Source organism: Pinus tabuliformis, chromosome 4_2, assembly GCF_031772625.1.
Source record: "Pinus tabuliformis cultivar Carrire ecotype Pingquan chromosome 4_2, CPIR1, whole genome shotgun sequence".
In the NCBI taxonomy this organism is placed as follows: domain Eukaryota; kingdom Viridiplantae; phylum Streptophyta; class Pinopsida; order Pinales; family Pinaceae; genus Pinus; species Pinus tabuliformis.
Window position 1 is genome coordinate 1,150,833,371 of NC_142304.1, and position 24,377 is coordinate 1,150,857,747.

Consider the following 24,377-nt stretch of genomic DNA (forward strand, 5'->3'; position numbering starts at 1 on the left):
TCGCTCAGGGAGATATGGCAGCGAGGGGTAGTTTGAAATCACTGGTTTTTTATAGAGTCTAAGTTGTCTTTTGATGTGGATTATGAATTAATTTGTGAGTGAAATTGTGAACTATGTTCGCTTCTCCATTTTTTCTTTAAAAAGAAAATAAAAGAAATTTGAAATGTTATTATTGTAATCCAAAGTAATGTTTTACTTTGAGATAGCTTAAATTCATTTCAAAGTCAAAGTCAAAGTTAAATTGTAATTGAGAAGTCACAATGACAAGTGAGAAAAGTGAGGGTTGATGTGAAAGAGAGGTAAAACAGATATTAACTTTGACGCTAGAGCTTGGCATTATCATTGTTTTAGAGTCAGTTTTTTCAGCCAATTTGATGCCAAGGAGTTCTCCGTCTGTGCTTGAGACACTTCACTAAAGCCATTTTCATGATGATGTATCTTGAAGATTAATAAAAACATATCTTTTTGTGGTGATTGTGTCCTAGATCCGCCCGAAATTGAATAAGGGGATCATAGGTACACACTGTGTCGTGAATGTGCTTGCATGACTTGTGTCGATTTTGTAAAAATGCTCTTTTTCTTATGCTTCAACAAAACAACTACATGCACATAAGAAAGTTTACATATACAAGTCATCGATCAAGCTCTTGAAATCAACACTCTTGTAATCACTTACGTTCATAAACACAAAGCGTCACATCATTGACTTGATAAAAGAAATCTTCTGCACAAAATCTCACAACAACTAATTCATGCCATCAAGTTAAGGACGCTACACACTCAAGAATTTCAAGTCCAAACGACATCAACATTATGAGCACTTTCTGTAGCACTTGCAATAATTTAACTGAATTTTCTGGGTGCATTTTCGGCTGTAACTGAAACACTCATTTGATTTGTTAAAGTGCATCATTAAGTCAAGTTGGTTGTTACTTGAACATTGAATTTATCATTTGTCATTTGGGTGCATTTTCGACAGTGTTCGACACCCATCATTTTTCAGCACATTTAGTGCATCACTAAATGCAGTAATCGCCCAAGAGTTCAAGGAAACAGGTGTTTAAAGCAAGTACAACAATCATAAACAAGTGAACATGTCATTAAAAACAATCAAACAAACAAGTATTTCAAGTCAAAAACATCAAGCAAGCGAGCGTGTTCATAAAATAATCAAGCAAGCAATCATCATCAAACGAGCGTGACTTCTAATATTCAAGTAAGCATCAAAACAAGCATGTGTCTACAGCAAGCGCACTAAGATCAAGTGAGCGTGTCAAGTAATCAAATCAAGTACGACAGTTCAATGCACAACAAGTGAGCCTGTGTAAAGTTCATTACAACATTCATAAAGTTCCTTTCAAGCAAAGTGATCGTCATCAAGTGAGCATCAAGTCAACAATTCAAGCAAGTGTTTAAAGCATCAACAATCAACAAACAGTACAAGCGAGCCTGTCATTTCAGTGATCAACTCAAGTGCGCAATTTTCAAGCATGACTTCTACACCAAGTGAGCCTGCCTTCAAAGTAAGCAAGACAACATGGCGACACACATTCAGCTGTCCCAAATTATTCACAATTTAATGTTATCATCAACCAATGACATGGTGCACATCAGCAAAACCTTCCTTGCTGACATTCAAGTGCATCTTCAAAATGCACATGAAACGATTGAGTTCCTTCAACTAGAATCACAACTGCAGACAATTGAGTTGCAAGAGAAGCGTGTTGCTTCCAAGTCTTTTCTAGATACAGCTGATCATTCGAACTCATTCACCCAACCAACTTCAAGTGTTGAAGTTGTTCCAGTGCATCTTTCTTCCAAACCCATCTTCAAGCCATGGGAAGAAATCGAAAGTAATCGAAATTGACGAGGCTTAGGATATGTCAAAGATGACAACAACTTACATATCCCTGATTATTCAAAGCCCATTCAGTTCGTCAGTGCCAGATTACTTGACCATGTCACCTCAACAAGTTCTTTGCAAGTTGTGGATAGACACCAATGCACAAAAACTAAAAGTGCAGATAAACATATATGCATGCCAACTCAAGTTGCAGACAAATCGAAATGTTCTCATTGTCAAAGAACCGGTCATTTGGAAGATCAATGTTTTGATCTCCATTCTTGTCACCATTGTGGCAAGACAAATAATTCATCAGAGAAATGCAGAAAACAACAACAGTCAGCCAGATTGAAGATCAATTATTCATGGATTGATCCATGGGAATGGTCATCCACAGCCAGAAGATTGTACAAGTTTTACAATCGGATTCACTCACACATATTGCAGCCAATAGTCAAATGACGATGGTACTCTCGTGCAATTGAATGGGGGAGTACAATAGTGAAACTCTCCTACACCTGAAGGGGGGAGTTCAGATATCAAATGCAGATGATTGTCTCTCCTTTCAGCTGACAAAGGGGGGAAAATGTCAATGAAATTGACAAGTGGTTGTCAGACTGAAAGTCTCGACAACATCAATGAAGTAGCCAGTGGGCATCTTCAAATCAGCTAGTGGGCATCAACAACAAAAGCTGCAGTGAGCAGTTTTTCAAACACAACAAAAGCAACAATGAGTTTTTTTTCAAAGTCATCAGCCAGTGGGCGATCATCATCAGCAAATACGCCAGTGGGCGCTCATCAAATTGTGTCAGTGGGCACCGGATGTTGTTTTCAAGCAAAGAACAGTTGGATCCTTTTGTGGCTTGGCACATGATGGAGTTTTCAAGTGACATTCAAAGATGAATCAGACATGCAGCTGATTCATGTTCTCTTCAGATTTGAGTTTTTTCCAGCATCCAGATTTGGCGGTTTTTTCAGGCAAATGATTTTTGAGGAGCAACTTGAGAACTTGGAAGATGGTTCCTTGTTCTTTTTGGATTTATCATTGAGGGGGGAATGTTAGCCTCACTCTCTTAAAAACAATTATAAATCCAAATAAAATAATTAATTAAATTAAATCATGAGAGTTAGTTTCTCAAACTAAGGAGTTTAGTTAGGAGGAGAGATTCTCTCCAACTAGTTCTTCTAAATTAGTGTGTAAGTTGAGAAATTGTCTCAACCAAGTGAGTCTAAGATAGACGCACTATCTTAAGACCACTTTCTAATGTATTTAAATGTATTATTAAATCATTTGAATAAGAGAGATATACATGAGCATGAGAGACCACATGATGGCTCTCTGCCTTTTCCGCCAGTTTGTCTTTTGTGTGTTGTTGGTTTGATTATTGTGTGTTAATTTGTTGTGTGTGTTTAATATGGTTGAGTGGTTTCAACACCTTTATCCATCTTGATGTCCTTCAACTTGTTTTTGAGCAAGAGGATTTGATTTGCATTGTTCACTTTGAGCATCCCAACTAGCTTATCATATATCTCCTTAGAAGTTCCCAAATAAAAAATATAGGAAACCAAAGGCTTTTAAATAGAGTCAACCCAAAATTTTCTTTGCTTTGACCTAGCCTTTTCTAAACTTCGTCATAGCAGTAACTGCTGCATTTGAAGGAGGCTCCACCACTTTACCTACACATAGTCCAATACTTCATGCTCCTCCAAAGTCAGGTCCAAAGTCATCTTCCATGCATGATAGTCAAATTTGTCATTGAGCGTGTCCTCAGTCTTGAAGTAAGATGAATAAGCCATTGAAACTTGTACAATAAATCTTTCTTGGTGAATTTTTTTCTCTCTCTTGCTCGGGCTTTGTCTTCATCGGGGCTCTGATACCATGTTAAATTTGGTTAATAATGGTATGATCTATTCTTAACACAATTACTTCAATGTACATTAAGCAACCTAATGAAAATTTCCAAATTAGTTTCCAATAGAAATCACATTAACCATAAATCACATTGACAATAACTGTAGATAGAACATAAAATAAAATGCAGAAGATAAGCCAAAACAAGAGGACACTAGATTTGGTGGGTGCCATGGAAAAACACCAATGTGGGGAAAACCCTTTGATCAATTCTTCTTATTATTATATCAAATGTTCAATAAAGAGAGAGAAAGTACAAAAGTCAAAATTGACTTGCCAAATCAAAGTCAAAACAACCCTGTCAAATCTGCATTCAACTGCAGTCAAACTCAACCCTAACCAGAAAGTCAAAGATGGTCAATGCAACAATCAAACTTATCCTTTGAATCTTGGTCAAAGGAAGTCAAAATCGGCCTCCAGCAATGATCAAAGTCAACCCAAACCAATCATAAAATATGTGTTCAAACTTGGTCAACCTGAAGTCAACCCTGGGATCAACATAGGTCAAAGTCCTTCTTTTGCCTCGATTTCTATGCTAAAAATGCAGCTTGCTGAGATAGAAATTTACCTTGAAAATTGAAGTCAAAGGATGCCCAAAAAGTCCAAGTCAACGTTGGTTAAATGCATAAAAGTTTGAAATTTTTGGCCCTGTAATTATGTCCAAAAATTTGACCCCCTTTGCCACACGTGTGTGAGAGAGAGAATGATCAATAGATGTACGAACCAATGAGAGAAGGAGAGAGAAGAATGTGTGAGTGATGATGATGCCAAATGAGGTGAGAGGTCACTTGTATACAAGTCAATGAGGGTGAAGTGACACATCCATTGGGTTTCATGAGCCTATATGATGATGTGGTAACACACTTTTGCTTGTCCAAATTATATGATATTTATATCAATTTTGGTCCTCTTGAAAAGAGGAATTCAATGCAATCATCATATCCATTAAATGAGTTGTCCCAAGGTGGAGTTTGGCTCTAGTTTCCAATTTTAACAAAGAGGTATGCATTTAAAACATCATTTGTGACAATTGAATAGTTGATAGTAGGTTGCTTTTATGTTATGTGTAGATTCCATTGTCAAATCCCTTCAAGAGCATCACAATCAAGAATCAAGTGAAAGGAAAATATTGTAAAAGCATCAAAATAAGTGTTATGATATTTCAATTAAATACTTTGGTTTGATAATTGATAGTATGAACCAAAAGAAAACACTTATACCACATTTTGTCTGCACACCGAAAAATTTACATGAGGAGAATTTTATTTAGTTTCACGTGGTTGGTTGTATAGTCTTTAATGGGAAAATGTGTCCAAGGGTTTACTTCATATCAAAATGAGCTTGTTGATCAATTTTATCATACTGCTCACATATTTCCCTTAAGCTCTTTTTTTTCTAATTTCTCACTGAATTCACTAATTCACTACTAGAAGAAGGACTATTTCTCAAATCCACTAACTCTTTGTTGGAAGAAGAACCATCTTCTTGTCTTTACACTTGTAACTTTGGAAATATTGGTGGTGCGACTTGCCATGTTGATATTCCCATCTATTCATCTATTGGGAGAGATGGATTTCTACTACCCATTGCTTCATTATCTTGATCATTCCAAGATTTTTCCTCTAAGAATTTTACATTTCTATTGACCACAAATTTATTAGTCACTAGATTATATAGTATGTAGGATTTGGATTATTCACTATACATGCATTTTTCACTCCCCTTCTCAATTTTCCTCCTTATCTATTCTAGGACATGTGTATAGGTAATATAAACAAAAATAATGAAATGAGAAACACTTGACATTGTGTCACTTCATGCTTCTTTAGGCATTTTATATTTCACAGTATTTGCTTGAGATTTGTTCAATATGTAGATTTAACAAGCAACAACCTCATCCCCAAAATTAGTAGGGAAATTTCTAGCTTTGAGCATACTCCTTGCCATGTTCATAATATTTGATTCTTCTACTCAGTCACTCCATTGAGTTGTGTTGTATATTTCCTAGTGAACTTCCTTCTACTTCCATTTTTTCTACAACCAATTGTGAACTCCTTTGAGTCACACTCTCCTCTTCCATATGATCTAAGAAATTTTACATATTGGCCACTTTGCTTTTGTGCTATAGCCTTATATATTTAAACTTTGTGAATGTCTTTGATTTTTCATGAATACACCCAAACTTTCTTGTTGAAATTACCAATGTATGTTAAAAAATAAAAATGTCCACCAATGCACAGAGTTTGCATGGGTCCACATAGATATTTGCAGACAAGTTCTATATTTTCCTTGGCTTTATAGGATGCTTTCAGAAAAAATGTCTCTTTTATGCTTCCCAAGAATGCAACTTTCATAAGTGCTGGTTTTCTCATTCAATATGGGAAGTCCCTTAACCATTGATTGTTTTTGCAGGAGACTAAGCCTCCTAAAAGGTAGGTGACTATATCTGAGATGCCACAAACAAGTCTCATCAAATCTTGAGACATATTGTGCATATGATTATGACATATTTACACTTCTCAGATTCAATGGAAACACTCTATTCTTATTCATTTGGACCTTTGTGGAAAGTCTTCTAATATGTCACTTATTTAAGATTGTGCATGTGGAGTGTTTGAATCTAACATCATAACCATGTTATCTTAATTGTCTAATACTTAATATATTATGTTTAATATTTGGTACATAAAAGACATCAAGAATAGCTTTCTGCTCATTTTTCTTGCCTTGCCATGATAATTATATCCTAAAGTAATTTCATATTGAACAGAGCTATTAATTCCAAAACACTACTTCTTGTTATTTGTAATGTGATTGTTGCAACCATTGTCTAGCAACCAATGATCCTTGCGGTGACCTTCTTTAGTGATTTTACATGAGATGAACAATGATTCATATGTCCCTTCTTCAGTTTTGGAGACATTAGCTTTTCCCTTATTTGGATTTGACTTTTGCATTCACTTTCATATTGGCCATACTTTTTGTAGTAATAACATTGTACCTTGGACTTGTTCGTCCATCTTCTACCTCTCTCCCTCTAATTTCTAAGTGTGACTAGGTTAATTTGATTACCGTAACTAATTTGGTATAGTTCTTCCTTTTGATTGATGATTATTTTTGTCTCGTTAATCTTTGCCTTTGCCTCTACCAGTGGATGCTAGAGTCTTGAAGGCATATTCTAAGGACTCCTTGTCCATTTTAATTCTTGATTTATCAAACAAAAGAGATCCCATTAGTTCTTTTGCTGTTAGTTTGGATATATCTTTGAACCTCTATAGCAATGATAACAATCTCAAACTTACATAAGCTTATGAGAACTTTTTCCCCAATTTCCTGATCTTCAATTTTCTCTCCATGTGTTTTGAGTTGATTTAGAACTTCCATCACTCTGGTCATGAATTGGTCATTGTTCTTTGCCTCCTTCATCTTCAATGTTCCAAACTATTTCTTAAGGGTTCTAAGCTTCATACTATTCTCTTTATCATTACATGATATTCTAACTCTAGTATATTTCAATCTTGCTTCCCATTGGAGGTTCCCGTTATATCGGAAAAAAAATAGTCATCTACTAAACTCTAGGTCTAGCATTTGGACTTGTCCTCCTTTTTTATCATATCTACAAGTTGATTTTTCTGGGCATTAGATATAGCTTTCAAAGTTGCTTGATCAGGCTCTGAGAACTCATTTTCTAGTGGTTCCCAACATTCCTGTACTTGTAAGAAGGTTTTTTCTCTCATACACAATAACTTATAGTTCTTGCCAATAAGAATTGGTCCCTACATCTACCTTAGATTACTTGTAAAAGCCATTAAATTTATTATAACTCCAAATTTTCTCTCTCTCTAATATTCTCGCAACCACATACAAAAAAATTACCACCTCAATACCATACTTAGGCAACTTAGGATCCCACGTTATAATGAACACAAATTTTGCAAGTTGGACATATCTTTGCATGGTGCTTCATCTTTGGGATTGGATGCAACTCTCCTTGGTAGATGGTAATGACTCCTCTCTTTCCATCAAACAACGACTCTTTAACTTGCTAGGGTTTGATGTTAATCAAGACCACCATTCTCCTAGTTTCAGTAAATGGTCCGACCTTCCTATATATGGTGGTTGTTCCTTGTTCACAACAATCAACTCCTCCGTGGACAACTTTCCTTTAAACCCTTGATCTGTGCTTTTGGCACTCTCCTTCACAATCCGATCTTCACTTTTGTGAAGATTCTTATGCCTGCTTTGGTACCATGTTAAACTTGAAAGCATAGACATAAATGAAAACCAATTGGAAACTCATTAGATAGTGCTCACCCTTCTCACTATTAAATAAATTCTACAATAGACTAAAAACTTTTAGTAATATATAAGACTAACAAATTTAAAAATATCTAACAACTAAATGAAATACTAACTTAGTTAACCACATAGATTATATTTTTAACACTTAACCCGAATAAAAAGATAATGATGTTCCCTTAAAAAGATAAGGCTTAACCAAATATGAAAGATTTTGAAATCTATGTTTTTCCCTCCACTTGAAACTATGTTATAGAAAAATATATAAATAGATTTGGAATTTGGAATTTATCTTATTTGTAAATTATATATATATATATATATATCTATATATATATATATATATATATATATATATAATTTTATATTTTATATAAATTTATAAGTGTTAATTATATTTTTGAAAGAGAAATTATTTTTAAAAGAGAAACATATTATGATAGATGTAGCTCATTTGTCATTGTAAATTTAGATAAATGATTAATATTTAACATTGTAAGGTTGGTGGATTGGGCAAATAAATTATCAAATTTTTACATTAAAAGTGCATATAATATGAATAATTTGTACTTTTAGCTAAAATAGATGTCGAGTTAGTTTGCATTATCAATATGGTATTTTATTTCATCTTATGCATCAATTTACAGAGTCTTTTTACTAAGTGAATTTGAAATAGATGAATTTTTCAAAGTCATCTTTTCAAGTTTAACTTTTTTTTTTAAATTAGTCACTAATTTTTTATTCACTTAAATATAGTTAAATCAAAATCCAAATAAACATTAAGTAAAACCAACACCAAAAATTATTTGGCAAATCATCTTATCAAGTTTAACCTTCCTCTATAAACTAGTCACTGGAATTTATGATAGATAATTTAAATAATTAGGCATCAAATCCAAATACTTGTATCTATAATTTATATATATATTTTTAATCAATTTTAAATTTTTAGCATGAGCAGTGGGGAGTGCGGTTTGTTCTCTTATCTACTTGAAATTGAATATTCTATTCATAATTTTAATTGTTTTTGCTGTCAATTTCAATTTTTTTTTAGCTTAAGTGGTTGGGAATATTGTTTGTTTACCTATCCACATGGACACTTGAATAGATTCCATTCCAATGGAGTTGAGAGTGCGGTTTGTTCTATTATCTAATTGTAATTGAAATTGAATATTCTATTCATAATTTTATTTGTTTTTGCTATCAATTTTAAAATTTTTAGCTTAAGTGGTTGGGCGCATTGTTTGTTCTCCTATCCACATGGACACTTGGGTAGATTCCACTCAAGTGGAGTTGAGACATCTCTGCTTTTACTAAATCATAATTTTTAAACTGTGGTTCATATTCATTTGTCCTAAAGATGAACTGCACAGTTGATTTGAAACTTCAACACAAATAATTTGATATGATGTGATAGATTCTAAACCTAAACTCAGAAATCATAACTCTAAAATATATTTTTGGTATTATAATGACCGTCAAAATAATGGATCCTTATCTTATCTATATTACTCTAAATTACTGAGAAAAGTTTGACCATAAACTTTCTTCAAATTACTCTAATAAATTATAGATTCACTATTATTTAAAATATATTTACAAAAAATCATAAAGTTTCCAGCATACAGCCATGTATGCAAAAATCCATGCAAAGCATTAAAGTCAAGTTGCATAGCATTAAATGCAAATGGAAGGCCGTAGAAACAATAGCGCCCAGAACCATTTGACAAATGAATTGACAACCTATTTTATTATTATTTTGCTGGTTGTACTTGGTGGACAGGTGGAGATGTTATTGCCACGTGGTTAAAGAGTTGTGAGCATCACTGGCCTCCATTAAAGCAATGGCTGGCAAGATCATCCTATCTCACATATTTTACTGTTCTTGGGAACTTGAATATATGGAAGCACAGTCTCATAAAAAATTGACACGGATCGAAGCCTTCATGGTTGTTTTCGACCACAGGTGGAGCACTTGCATGCACACCGTCTGTATGATTCATAGTTGTATCCAGTGACATGTGGATAGCTTCCCTGCTGTGTACCATGTGATAATGAAGAACTCATGCCACATGTAGAACCACAAAACCACAGGTTCATGGCTATATTAAATCCATGTGACTAAGTTGGAACATATGTGTGGGATTTATAGATGTGGTTGTTAAGTTATTTATTAGTTAATTAGTTTTAATATTAATAAGTATTTGAGAGAGTAATTATATAAATTAAATGGTTGGTGAATGTGAATAGATTTTTAAGAGTATAGAGATATAAATTAAATTGTTGATAAATGTAAACATATAAAAATAGTGATATAAATTAAAGAGATGATAAAATAAATGATTTATAAATTAAATTGTTGGTAAATGTAAACATATAAGAATAATCATATAAATTAAAGAGATGACAAATTAATTATATAAATTAAAGAGATGATAAATTAATTATATAAATTAAAAGATGACAAATTAAATGACTAGTAAATGTCTATAAAAAAATGACAAATATAAATTAAAAGATGACAAATTAAATGGTTAATAAATGTTTATAAACAATGACAAATTAAATGATTGATAAATATTTATAGAGATTTTAGAAGATAATCCTACAAATTAAAAGATTGGCAGCTAGCTCTTGGGATAATCTATTTACTCTGGGAGTCTTTATTTTGAAGCTTGACAGAAAAAGGGCCGAATACATCAAGCAAATAAAGAAGCAATCTGTCCCATAGACAATCTTTAACCTCATGGACGTTAAAATAATTTTTCTTTCTTTCTTTCCAAAAAATACAACCCTATAAATATATAAATATGCAAAATAATCTAGTGGGAGCATATATTTTTGAAGCTTCATAGAAAAGGGCTGAATACATCAAGCATTTATAATCTTCATAGAAAAATAACCTGGTAGGAGCATTTTATTTTTGAAGCTTCACAGAAAAGGGCCGAATACATCAAGGAAATGAAAAATCAATCTGTCGCATAGACTATTTTTAACCTTGTGGAAGTTAAAATAATTTCTCTTTCTTTAATTCAAAAAATACAACCCTATAAATATATAAATATGGATAAATATATAAATATGGTGAGAGGATTATTGATGTGGTTAATATTTTTTAACCAGTATTGAATGCTGAAGATTGAACAATTCAATGTGATGTACCATTCCAGTTTAATACCTTGAATACCTGTATTTTGATAGAATCGCATATCCATTAGTGTTTGCTTGGCTTTGCTCCTTTGCATCTCCACTTACTATAATTGAACCACTACACTTACTATGAGGAGCGACCTGACTTGGTTCGTAAATTTTGTTACGAAGGCCGGGAGTTGCGATCCCCACTGCAGAAAGATGAGCCAGTACCCTAAAATTTTGCTGTTGTCCATGCCTGGGTCACGGAGGAAAGAACGGCACGGTGCAATATGCATGTCACAACTTCTTGGTTTTCTTTTTCATGACACATTTTATTTCAATTGAACTACCATAGGGTTCGTTTTGCGTGAGTGAATAAATATATACCATCACTAGTTAGTACTATTCTAATTTGGTTCAGAGTTTTGGCATTTTACTGAAAAGGTGTATTCCAAACATTTCAGGATTCTGCTACATACAAGTTCCAAGAGTGGATGCAGACAGTGCTGGCCATGGCTGATTATTTGCAGGTGACTAATGCTCTTTTGGTTATCCTCACCATCATCATCTTCCTGCCATTCTTTTGTACCTCGGTATGGAGACGAACACCCACTTTTCAAAGTTTGCAGAGGAAGCATGTATTCATAACAGGAGGATCAAGCGGCATTGGCCTTGAGATTGCCAAAGAGGCTCTTTCACAGGGTTCTTACGTGACACTGGTGTCAAGAAATCTTTCTAAACTTCGTAGGGCTGTTGAAGAAATCATCCAAGAAGTGGAGTGCGACGAAGACAAGATTAATATCAAGGTAATATACTCTGCAAAATGTTGTCTGGAATACAATCCAGCAATTAACCCATTGGCAATTTATTTTTGATGTTAGCATGCAGATTTCCACAGTCAAAAATAATTTTGGGGAATATTTCCCAAAGAAAAATTGAGTGGGAATACTTCTCAAGTTCTGTGTGAACATTTCACTCATTTTCAGGGATCAAGTTCTGTGTGAACACTTCACTTATTTTCAGGGATAGAAAGTTGATTGGGAAGAGAAGATCTTTTGAAATGTTTGTGAACACTTCACCTATTTTTTCATTTTTTCAGAGATAGAAAGTTGATGTAGAAAAAAGAAAATACAACTATAATTCAATCATTTCTATCTATATAATGTGGAAAAGAAGAGAGCATGACTATAATTCAATCATTTCATTTTCTATAATTATGGTTTCTCTCTCTTCTCTTTAACTTTCAATGCTTTCTGTCCTGAAGAGCTTTCTTCAGTCACTAAAATGATAAAGTGTTCACCTGAAATTGGGAAAGTTAAAAAAAAAAATAACACAGTTTTATTCCACAATATTTCCCAAAGCAATTAATTTTTTGATTGATCCATCAACTCTTACATAAGGGTGCATTGAAACTAGTTGTGTGAGAGAGGCCAAAGGCATTGGACACCTTATCTCAGTGGGGATGTTACATCAACTCACTCTTCATGTGTGCAAGTAATCCTGCATTGCTTTAACTTTTCATGCTCGTTAGGATGAGAAAAACCTAAGACATTCTAATCCTGATGAGCGGTGGGGTCATCCATAACCCTTCATGTATGTGGTCCTGTATAATGGTGCATTAGATGCATTGAAAATATACTAACACAAACCAATCTAAACAGGGAAACATGGTGTGCACTGTGTACTAACACTGATACACAATCTAATGCAGGTTGCAGATGTCAGTGACTATAAAGCAATTTCTGCGGCTGTAACACAATCATTTGAGTGGAAGCCCATTGATATACTTGTCTGCAATGCTGGAATTGCTCATAGTTTCTTTTTGGACGAAGTTCCTGTCAAAGAGATTGATCTTACAATAGGGACAAACCTCACTGGGACCATGTATATACTGCGTGTGGCTCTGCCATTGATGAAACAAAGGAGCAATATGAATCCCTCAACTGTTGTGCTTATGGGTTCACTTTCTTCTTTGGTAACAATGCTTTTAACACTCATCTTTTCTAATTTTTTCGACTTTTTACTTTGTGATCCATGTTTGGGGATTCAAGTATTTGACACTTATATTGTTGTTTTGTACATAACAGTATCTGTTGTATGGACATGGCCTTTACACTGCTACAAAATATGCTATTAGAGGACTTGCTGAGGCTCTGAGGCTGGAACTGCTACCATACAATATTGGAGTCACTCATGTGTGTCCAGGGTATGTAGAAACTCCCATGCTTAGAGAAATAGAAGGTGAGTTATTACCTTTCTATTTTGTATCAATTATTCTATGTTTTCATTGAAGTATTAAAATTTAATTCTATGTGTCATTGAGTAAATACCATGGATTTATATTAGGACAATTAGAAATTTTGACTGCAAAGCAGATATTACAATCAGAACATTACAAGTTTTCCAGCCAATGGTAGAAGACATATTTCTAAAAATGATTAAAATCTTACCAAGAATGTATAAACCCTACAACATTATACGTATCATATTTGTGCTTATTCAAATATATAAATTTTGCATTTACTTATGGGCTTTATCCAATTGCAGACAGCATAGATGCGGGATTGGCTGATGTAGTGGATAAAGTGTGCTTCTATAACAGAAACCTAAGAGTCCATCCAAGAGAAGTTGCAAAAACTACATTACAAGCTGCCAAACAGGGTAGATTTTTAGTTACATCTGGATTCATGGGATTCATTCCTGCTACGTTATCGCGTGGCTTGATCCCTGCAGAGTCATTTGGAAGAGCTGTCATGGAATTGGTAGCAATTTTTCCCTGCAGACTGATAAGCTTCATAGTTTCTGGATATATCCGTGGAGTCATATTGTGGCATCATCACAAGATGAATGGTCTTGTTTACGATCCAAAGGCTATAGAAGGATCAGCTGAAGCTGAGTTGAACAAATTGAATTCTTCCAAAGGCTAAGGCATAGGTCGTCAATCAAAATTTTAGTAGTTTAAAAAAAAGTGGGCCAATGGACATCTCAAAATGGAAGCAGCTTAGAGGAGATATTAATGTAGAAAATATTATATTTTGTGATATTATGGAACACTGTTTAAGGAAGTTCATGTTGATACTGTGGCAATATGTGAAATTTTTTTGGTTGACTTCTTTACATCAGATTTCTAGTATGACTTTTTTTTTGTTATAATGATTTATAAAACATGCTAGGCTTCTTTCAAGATTATTTGCTATATATGATGACTACATTTTTAATGAAAAATGTGATTCAGGGGTTCATTTTATTTGCTATTTGCAATCATGTGGTTGAAGGTTTCATTTTATCTTCTATTTGCAATCAGCACTAGAGAGATTATAATTTGGTTATAAGTATTTATTGATGTACACAAGTTTTTCTTTCTTTTCAATCCAAAAGACAGTTGTAAAAAAGAATCAGGATTGATTAACAAATAAATATTAAACACATGTCAAATTAGAATTTTGTTCTCTTTTCAATTTAAGAGACAATTTTACACAATAACATGAATTGTTTAAATTTGAAAACAAATAAATACTAAACAAGATTGATTAAATTGGAAGACAAATAAATGTTGCACACATTAAATTAGAATTTTGTGTGGATAGAAATTAAGGTTGTGATTGTAATTTTAAATTTGATACTTAATTATAGTTAGCTTAATTATAAGAAATACAAAAATTACAAAAATGTTAAAACACATTCTAAAATTATTAGAGAACAGGTAAGGACCTAAGCAGAATGGAAAAAGAAAATTAGAAGGGAGAATGAATCTTATATCTCAATATTGATGAAACTAAGTTAAGCTTAATTGCATGCAAGCGCTAAGGCTAACTAAAGCTAAGTGTGTTTATGCTATGTTAATTTGCATGTACACCGCTAAAGCTAACTTGTGTGCATGTACATGAACACCCCCCTTTAAGCATAACTTAGGTGAATATGATGCAAGGTGGATGAGTCCTAGCAACAAGGCCATTGCAGGTACCCACCAAGTACCCTCGTACAATGCATGAAAGAGGAAAGAGAGAAGACCCAGTGGGAACAAACACCCCCCCCGCCCCCAACCCCCTCTTCAAAATACAATGCAAAACTAAAAGAAAAGACAATTGCTAGGTAGTTGTGTCCTTCACCTCGAGACGATCTCGTAGAAACTAAAACTTCTGCTTAGTGAAAGTCTTGGTGATGATGTCAATAGTTTGCTTATAACTGGGACAATATTGTAGATCGATGATCCCATCATGAATCAATCCTTTGATGTAGTGCATGTGGATCTCGATATGTTTGGTCTACTGCCGCTACACTAGATCTTTGCAAAGCTTCAGTGTACTTTGATTGTTGCACCATATGATAGTCAAACGATGGACAATGATACCAAGCTCATAAATGAAATGTTGCAACCAAATGGCTTGAATGGCAACATTGATTGCTCCTTTGTACTCAACCTCTGTTGATTATAAAGCAATGGAAGCCTATTTCTTGCTTGACTAACGAATTGGGCTAGATCCCAAACTAAGTGATGTAAAGGAGGTTACCCCCTCGAAGAGGCTAATTCTCAAGTCATTGGTTTATCTTTTCTTCTGTTTTGTGATTTGGTTGCATAACAACATTCATAAGTCTTATGACCAAAATTGCGATAATAATCACATTTCGTGACATAAAAAAGTGGAGAAATTGGATTACAATTCATGCTCATGTTTATTCTTGAATTTATATATCTATTTCTCCCTTCATTTATTCTCAAACTTCTTGTTTCATTCCTTCTGACGTATGCTCTATAGTTTACAACCTTGTGGCCAAAATATATACATAAGTAACAAATATATAGAAAAGAATTGCATACCTGGTGAGGATGGTACTTGTGACCAGGGTCACCTTGGCATCTGATAATTTTTCTTCTGAAAAAATAAGGCCTCTGGTAACTCATTGCCTACTTGTCCAATCTTCTTATTTGCTATTGTTGGATAATATTAGTCCTTTGCTGTTGTTGAATGAGATGAATCTTTTGCTTCTCCTTAGGTGCACTATTTCCTCCTTGTTGTTGAGGTGTGTTGATGACATCCTTAGCCTCTAGTTGTTGTGGGATGTCATTATCTCCTATGACAACTTTGACAAAGCTGATGGTGTTTTTATCTATTGTCTTTTTCTAATTGGTTTCTCCTTCATAGCCGAACCCAAAATTCATAAGTGGAGATATATGAGCATTCAATATCACGTCCAACTCTTCAGGCCCCTCTATGTGTTGAAGATTCATATTCAATTCAACCTCTGCTTTCTCTATCTTCTTTCTGAGGATAACTACTTCTTCTAGCTTTGTGACACTCTTTTATTTTCTCTCTTAATTGCTATAGTAGGATGTCTTCCACGTTCTTAGACTTTTCTATTTCAAATTATAACTAAATAAGCTCTTCAAACTTAGGTTCTTTTTTAACATATTTTAACAAACTTGTTTTTTGTTTCTTGTTCTTGTGCTTGAATATGCCAATTTCTTCTAGGGTAGTAATAAGCTCCCCCTCAAGATATACTTCACCTTCTTTTTCTTCACTAAAATCACATTCATTAATTTTTTCATATTCAGAGTCTAAAGCCATAAGCACTAATTACTTCTTCATGTGAATATTCATTTGTATCATTAGAGGAACTACTATCTTCTTGTGGATAAAAAATTTTCTTTTTATCCATTTTCTCATTCTTCATTCTCTAATATTTGTTATTTTCTTTCCCTTTAAACTTATTCTCTTCCTTCTTATATGGAAATTTTGAGGTATAATTCCTTACTCTTCCACAATTAAACAATTTACATGAAAGTTTTCCCTTATACTTATGTTGACGGTGTTGGACCCGCCAACATGTCAGGGGATCTCCCCGGTAAGAAGTCGCAATTAGACCTCACACTGTTTGGTGTAGGAGTCCCAATAGTGGGTCGTATGGTAATGCCTTGACTGCAATTTCACACAAAGGCAGGTAAGATAAATCTGATGGTAGCAAGGGTGTGACAACTGCACTGAGTCAAGGAAGGTGCATGAGAGGTTCTAAAACATGGGGATTGAGATGAGTGCACCCCTTGGCAACCTATAATAGTACTCAGCTTGGAAGGGAACACACGAGCAAAGATACATCACAACATGGAAGGCAAGTTAGCAAGCAATCCAAAGTGATGGTTAAACCAACAACACATTTCAGAAAGATTCATACATACTTATACAAAATAGTTCATACATGCATGCGTAAGAAAACCAATACATATATCATTTAGAGTAAACCAGATAACATAGAATACAATACAACATATACATGACACGTGCTGGCTCTTATTATATAAAGAAGTGTGAGTTCTAGTCATACAATACATCCATGTCAAAACCACTAGTTCCAATAGTGGAACGTTACAGCCACATCCTCCTGCTCCTCCAAATAGATTTACTAGCTCTGCGCAGTGGAGAAGCCAAGACTCGTTACAATACTATCCAAGCTCTCTCCAAGATAGTCTTATTGGAAGCTTGGTTGACCAAAAGCCTTTACAATGAGTTATGAGGGACTATTTATAGCAAAGGGTGGGGTGACCCTTGACATTCCTCTTTGTGACAGTTCAACTACCCTCATGACTCTTCACCTACTCTATGACTGTTACATCCAACTATCACAACTTGACTTACATTTGACGTGACTTTACATTACAATGCACATGTACCCATGTGAAACAAAATGGCTTGAGGAAGACAAGTTAGACATCACTCTGACTTAGACAACCATGGAAGTCCAACTCCTCAACATCTTTATGCTGATCGACAATAAAATACTGATGCCAAGATCAGTCGTCCTTGATGGCATCTGTGTGCTCCGTGGTGACATCTATTTGAAACCTGACACTTTCCTCCATAGCATTTGGGTACACTACTCGGGCTTCTCTATCCAACTCGTCTGAAAGCATGTGCATCATTTTCTTCAATGCGGCCAGACCAACAACATACTTGTGCATGATGTCTGCACTGATGGGCAAGTTTGGGCTGGTGGCAATGCACATCAACTCGTCGAAGTATGAGTCAAGCTCTAGTCGAACCTTCTTCTTTGTCTTCACTTGGGTGAGAGTCCCAATAGATGGGATCGCATGTGTGCGCACCACAACATCCATACTCTTGAATACTCGTGCATGGGAATCCTGTATGCTAGTGATGAGCTGCGGGAGCTCTTCATAGTTTCGGATCTGACTCCAAATACGTGCTTTCAACTCGACTGCATTGGCCCTCATCATCTTAGGCAAGTGAAGTGGGGCTCCCTTGTATTTCATCATCCATGTTTGCATGTCATCAACAAAAACATGCAAGTTCTTTGAGATACATGCTCTTCTAGCACATCACTGCTGCCATTCATTGAGATGGACAACTGCCTTGTGCACAGTACTAAACTTGGAGTGCAACACTTGTATCACTGTGTCAAGGGACAATACTTCATCTAGTATTGCCTTCTTCAGTTCAACTCGGGTGGACACTGTCACCAAGTCTCCTCCTTGCTTGGCCGTCTATAGTTCCTTCGCCATTCGCTCATTCTCAACTATCAGAAAGCAAACACTTGATCTAGTGGCTTTGGCATACACCCTGGTTGCATCAGCCGAGGCTGCTGGATTTTTGTGCACATTAGTCACAATCACTCGTTCCTCAACTTTTGCAGGAGATGTATGTTCCTCCGGAGTTGACATTCTGCGAGACTACACAACTTTATGTTGAGATTCATTGAATGAGATGTTGTGCATCTCTCCTTCCGGATGATCACCAAGGATCTCAGTGCCTCCTTGGTCACTTGAGACTTTATTATCATTTGGATGTGGTGAAGCGGGTACGTCGACCTCTTGGTGATGAGGTATGAGGTCGGTGTCCTGTTCCAACTCTTACTGCTCCATGTTTGCATCCAACTGTTGAAGTGCTTGTTTTATTTCATGAGCGAAGTCTTGCTCCTGCGTTGGTTCACCGTGTTGGCCTGATGCCAGCTGATCTGATAATTCCACTACCTGTACGGGCACTATTTCATCTATTTGCACATATTGTGCCCCCTGCTGTATCTACTGCTGCTGCACTTCCCTCTCCTATTTGTGCAACTCTTGTTATTTTCTAGGTTTCTCCCTTAGCTCATGCAACTCCTTCTCTACGTCTTCCATTCTTCTCTTATCCTTCTTCCTCTATGGGATTCACATGTCACACTAATTCCTTTTCACCTCTATGGCCATAACTACTTTCTCTACCAATGGATCTGCTCAGAACTTACAACTTTGCTCCTCCTCCAAGCGATTGACAATCTTCCTCTTACCTTTGTCATGAACTGGTATGCTTGCCTCTGCTGCTACTGCTGGTGCTCTCTGAGATGCTGCTTCATGTTGCTTCGCTAACCACTCCACAACGAAGATGACTTGTTCATTGGGTCTGGAGAAACTGTAGCAATATCTCCATGGGTCCTCCTCGACCCAATGAAATGCCCCGTGGATCCAGTTGAATTGAACTCTCGTGCAGTGATCCTTCACAATACAATGTGGGTCATACGGATTGTAACTTCGGAGGTCAAATGGATACTTCTTCATCTATTCTGCTTTGACATCCACTTGCTTGATACTCTGGATCTCATATAACCCAATCCGTAATGGAAGGGCAGGCCAAGGTGCCTTCTTCTTCCAATGTAATCTAGTTTTCAATCTTGCCGAGATGTGATAAGCTACTTCTTGCATGATAAGTATGTCCAAGGAAAACTTCGGTAGAACATGCAGAGGCTTCTCCGCGCTGAACATTCAGATGAAGGTGCTAGACAGTGAGGCATACCAATAAGCAATGTCTAACAATGCCTCCATTGCTTCCTTCAACATGCAGGGTGGATCCTGTTCGAATATCATCTTGTAGAATAGGGTGACAAAATGATCGGACATCCATGCGATTACTCCTTTGAAGCTGCATTCGGACAACAACTTGAAATATGTGTTCACAACAGTCTCTGCCAGTGACCATGCCCACTCCAAGCCTGGGAACTCATGTCAGGCACAGATTGCATCTAATATGTAGGCGGACATGTAAATCTCTGCATGCATACCTTTGGGTGACTGTCGAGCCTTTGTTACTTGTTCCTTCAGCTGATGAGCCAGCATGCCGGACTAGTTACATGGTTTTCCTTCTCTAGCCAGTTGGTTCAGTGCGATCACCCAACTCTGTGGGAAGGTTTTCGTGCTTTCTTGGCCATACAATCAACATGAAAATATGACAAAGTATTGAAACACCTTCCACAATATCTTACTATTATAGATCTGGTTGGGTGTCAACCTGAACCGAGCCGGCTCCTTTACCTAGTTCTTCAGAATGTCTTTGGAGTTAGCACTACTGTTAGGTAAGCTAAAGGGAGTCTTCATGATAGTCACGGGCTCTAACATCTGATACATCTCGTCATAGTCTTGTGCCCAGAAGGTTGCAAGCTTCATCCCACTGACACTGCGCAAGGTCATCGTCTCGAGCTCAATGTGAGAGACGATCCAGTGTATCATGTCCGTACATGGGAACGCAGGGTATCTACATGCAATTAGGTACAAGTCGGACTTGTGAATGTTCACATACACCTGGAATTCTTCAAGGTCTTCCTCAAAAGTGTCTGCAAATGATTCATTGACGTCTTGCCACTTGATTTTGATGTCCCTATCTAGAAACAACTTTGTATTTTCATAGATTGGTAGACTAGAGGACACTTGCTCAACTGACTTTTCTGTCAGTGTCTTGTGATCCCACTCTCTTGGAAGCCATTGATCCTGTATTGCTAAGAGGTGGATGAACACCTGAAATATCTGGAGACAAGTAACATGCATGGCAAGACATCTGTCAACGAAAACTAAAGCAAATTCGGGGAATGACATAACACATACCTGGGGAACTGTTAGGCAAGATTGCACAATTTCTTCTGGAGGCTAGGTGACTGGTTGCCAGAACTACACAAAAGGAAATCTGGCTATCTGGGAGGCAAGAATAGCTGATGGATTTGCGTAATGCACAATCCAGGCTGACTACTTGCTGTCGGGATTGCGCAATGCGCAATTCCAGCTGGAAGTGACTGCAGGCTCAGGGACTGCATTGCGTAATTTTCTAGGCCAGCAGTAACTTTCCCTTAGAAATGTGCAAAACAATCCCGGAGGATAGTGCCTGGGTAGAAATGGACATTTCTAGAGACGAAGACAGAGCCTTCCTTCCACAGATTGCACAATGTTGTTTCGGTGAAGGTAGAGTCCCGACCACGGTTGGCCAGACTCGCCAACGGAAACTGAAAGAAAATATGAAAGTGAATGCATGGCAACACTAAGTGAAAGCAGAAGTGATTGATAGTGCATGCAAACATGAACGAAATATTCAGTAAACAGATCAACATGCATGTGGGTGAAGCGAGTCGCCGAATCAACGACCGTTCGTGCAAAATAGTTTCATGCATGCAACAACAGTGAGATAGCAATGGAAACTGAAACAGTGCTAGGAAAAGCTAGTATACATGTAAACAACAGAAAGCGTTTAAAGAAATCAAGAAAACAACACTCACACGAGCGAAATCATAAAACGTGACAGAAATGTTGAAAAAGACAAGTTGAGGCCACTTGCCTGTGAATAGCTGGACTGGATGTGTCAAAGAGCCTTAGATGTGCTGTGGGATGTTAGAGCTCCAAGATTGATGTGAAAGAATGAGCTCTGATGTGTCGAATAAATAAGTTTTGAGCTCATGGCGTGCATGCCACAAATCTAGGAAAAACCGACACTTGGAGGAAAGTTCCTAAAACAACTTTGCATGTAACCTATAGCTACTAAAAATAGCTCCATGAATCAAGGGATTCCTTTTGCATATTGCCTTTCACTATTCTGGGAAAAAACAAGCCATGCATGAAAGTCAAGTTTCCTTGGTCTCGGGTGGAACTAGTCAACCCAACTGCTCATGCATGAAGCTTCTCAACTGCTTGAAGGAAATGCACATTTCTGGCTGGGAGTTGGGCTGGCTGCCCAGGAGATTTGTGCAATTTCTGGGCAGAGCAGCTGACTGTTGCCTAGATTTGCGCAAATTCTGGGTTGAGCAGCCCTGCTAGGGAAAATTACGCAATTTTCACTGTGAGGGTTGACTGGTAGAATTGCGCAATTCTGGAGCCCAACAGGTTGCCAGATAGGATTGCACAATTTCTGGAGGGAAGGCTAGTTTCCCTCTAGAAATGTGCAATTTCTTGGAGGAGTTGCTCAGCCTACAGCTAAACCAAGTTTGGATGAACAACCCGTGAGGGGAATGCATCAAGCTGTGATCAACAGACTGCCTTTGTGCGAGAAAGAAACTGAAGCTTATGTACTTGATGAAGCAAGATAATGTGTTGTGAAAGGTTGGTAGGGAGGCTCCAAAACGAAGCTAAGGAAAAATTTTGGATGGTGGTTGTAGCTGCTACAACACTTGGTGACACACTGGTAGAACTCCAGCTCTTTGAATGGACCTTGTTCGTGGAAAACAAGTCTAACATCTTCGAGAGTATTGTTTAGTTCTCAGTTCATCTTGGTTTCAAACTAGCTTGATTGTAAGATGTAGCATCTACCAAACTCCTGGTCGACTGACACACATTCCAAGCCAAGGCAACATAGTTGTTTCTATTGGGGTTGAGTGGCATATTATTGCACAAGCAATATAGTCATCAGAGTCTTGGTTTCCTCTCTGGTGTTGCTCCACTGCCAGCAGGCTTGGACAGTACCCTGATGAAGTCACATAGGAACACAAGCATAGATCCGCGGCGAGCCTGGTCAGTACCATGGTAGAGTTACTTGCATCACCTCTCTGCGTAGGAAGCCTTTCTCTTCTTTCGCCTTGTTCATTTTCATTTTGAATTTTTTCACTTTTCACTTTTTGATTTTTTTCATTTTTTAACTGTGCCTAACACTTATTCATTTCATAGGCGGAAGAGGGATCCCGACTTATTTAGAGTAGAAGAGGTTTTCCAGCAGAGAAGTAGTTTATTATATCTCTCACATGCTTGATAAGGTTTTCACCCTTACCTTACTCTACTTGATTGAGCTAACAAGGGTTAACCCAAAAACAAACGACTAGAGTGGGTGACACTAGTTAGCACACAAGCGTTGTGTTTTCACCAAGGTTCACTTTAAACAGTATGTATTCTCCTTCAACGTATCATGGACTAAAAGTAACAAGTCCTTCATACAGAGGCAAGATGACAGATAACCAAGTAGTGATAGTTGTACAAGCCCTATTGTACTTTACCCAGCTTGTTTCAAGAGTCATACATGGTTTTATGTGAAACTAACCTGCAAAGTAAACAAGCAAACTAACTAATCAACAGAACAAAGCAAGAGCAGAAGCAAAATCGAGTAAGAAAACAAACAAACAAACAAAGCAAGTAAGCAAACAAGCATGCAAGAAAACTGACTGAAAGCAAACACTACTCCTACTCCTAAGCTAATGGTGCATGGGCCTGATCACGTGAAGTGATATTTCCAATGCAGCCACCGATGCATTGGTTGACCCATGTTGGTGAAGGCTTGGTCCTCGAGCAAACCCAGCAAGCAAGAAAGATATAACAATGAAGACAACCACACTTCATGTTTCAAAGTGCCCACAGGACATAAGTGAGTACAAGTGCATGGCGAGCAGTTCATGGACTTATCATGAAGTTGTGCGACACTACATGCAACTTTGAAGCATAAGCACACTCTTGATTGGGACATGCAAGAAAATGAAAGAAACAAAGATAACTTGCGTCGTGCACGTGTGCTTGCAATGTAAGACTCCTCCAATGCATGAGCGATAGGATCGTGAAGTTCGAGTGGAGGAAGTATGATATGTGTGTGAGATGGATCTTCAATGCATACAGATGAGTGATGAGGAGCCTTGGGTGATTGAACAATTTCCTGATTGGAAGTGAGACTAACCCTAAGAGAGTGAGGGCTTGACATAACCATCAATTCGGGCTGAAGTGCCTCAACAGTCTTAGGTGTTTCAACTTTATCATCAGGTAGATCATCATAAACTAGTGGCTTCAAAAGATCAACTGCGATAGATTCATGATTGTGATTAAATATGGAAGAAAATGGATCACAACAACCACGATAAAAAAAATCAATGATTCCATCAACATCCTCATGATCAGATAAATCAAATAGAGGGGTAGATGAAAAGAGAACAAACTCATCATCTATGATTTCGGAAAAGACAGATGAAAGATCAAGT

At 36.7% G+C, this 24,377-nt stretch overlaps 1 protein-coding gene across 2 annotated transcripts; it reads left to right on the plus strand.

Annotated features, from left to right (window-relative positions):
• Positions 1-11,408: 11,408 nt before the first annotated feature.
• Positions 11,409-14,119, plus strand: LOC149173752 (3-dehydrosphinganine reductase TSC10A-like). 2 transcript variants are annotated; one of them, XM_089424722.1, is made up of 4 exons: positions 11,409-11,992; positions 12,898-13,161; positions 13,274-13,392; positions 13,734-13,945. In XM_089424722.1, the coding sequence occupies exons 1-4, from the start codon at positions 11,681-11,683 to the stop codon at positions 13,756-13,758; spliced, it is 720 nt and encodes a 239-aa protein (XP_089280848.1). In that variant the 5' UTR covers positions 11,409-11,680; the 3' UTR covers positions 13,759-13,945. The 2 variants fall into 2 exon arrangements, with proteins under 2 accessions (XP_089280848.1, XP_089280847.1); XM_089424721.1 differs by having other exon boundaries at positions 11,412-11,992; positions 13,274-13,427; positions 13,734-14,119.
• The last annotated feature ends 10,258 nt before the right edge of the window (positions 14,120-24,377 follow it).

Coding starts and splice junctions, on each gene's coding strand:
- LOC149173752 (XM_089424721.1), top strand. CDS start 11,681: ATGCAGACAGTGCTGGCCATGGCTGATTATTTGCAGGTGACTAATGCT. Junction 11,993..12,897: donor AAGACAAGATTAATATCAAG/GTAATATACTCT, acceptor AATCTAATGCAG/GTTGCAGATGTCAGTGACTA. Junction 13,162..13,273: donor TGGGTTCACTTTCTTCTTTG/GTAACAATGCTT, acceptor TGTACATAACAG/TATCTGTTGTATGGACATGG.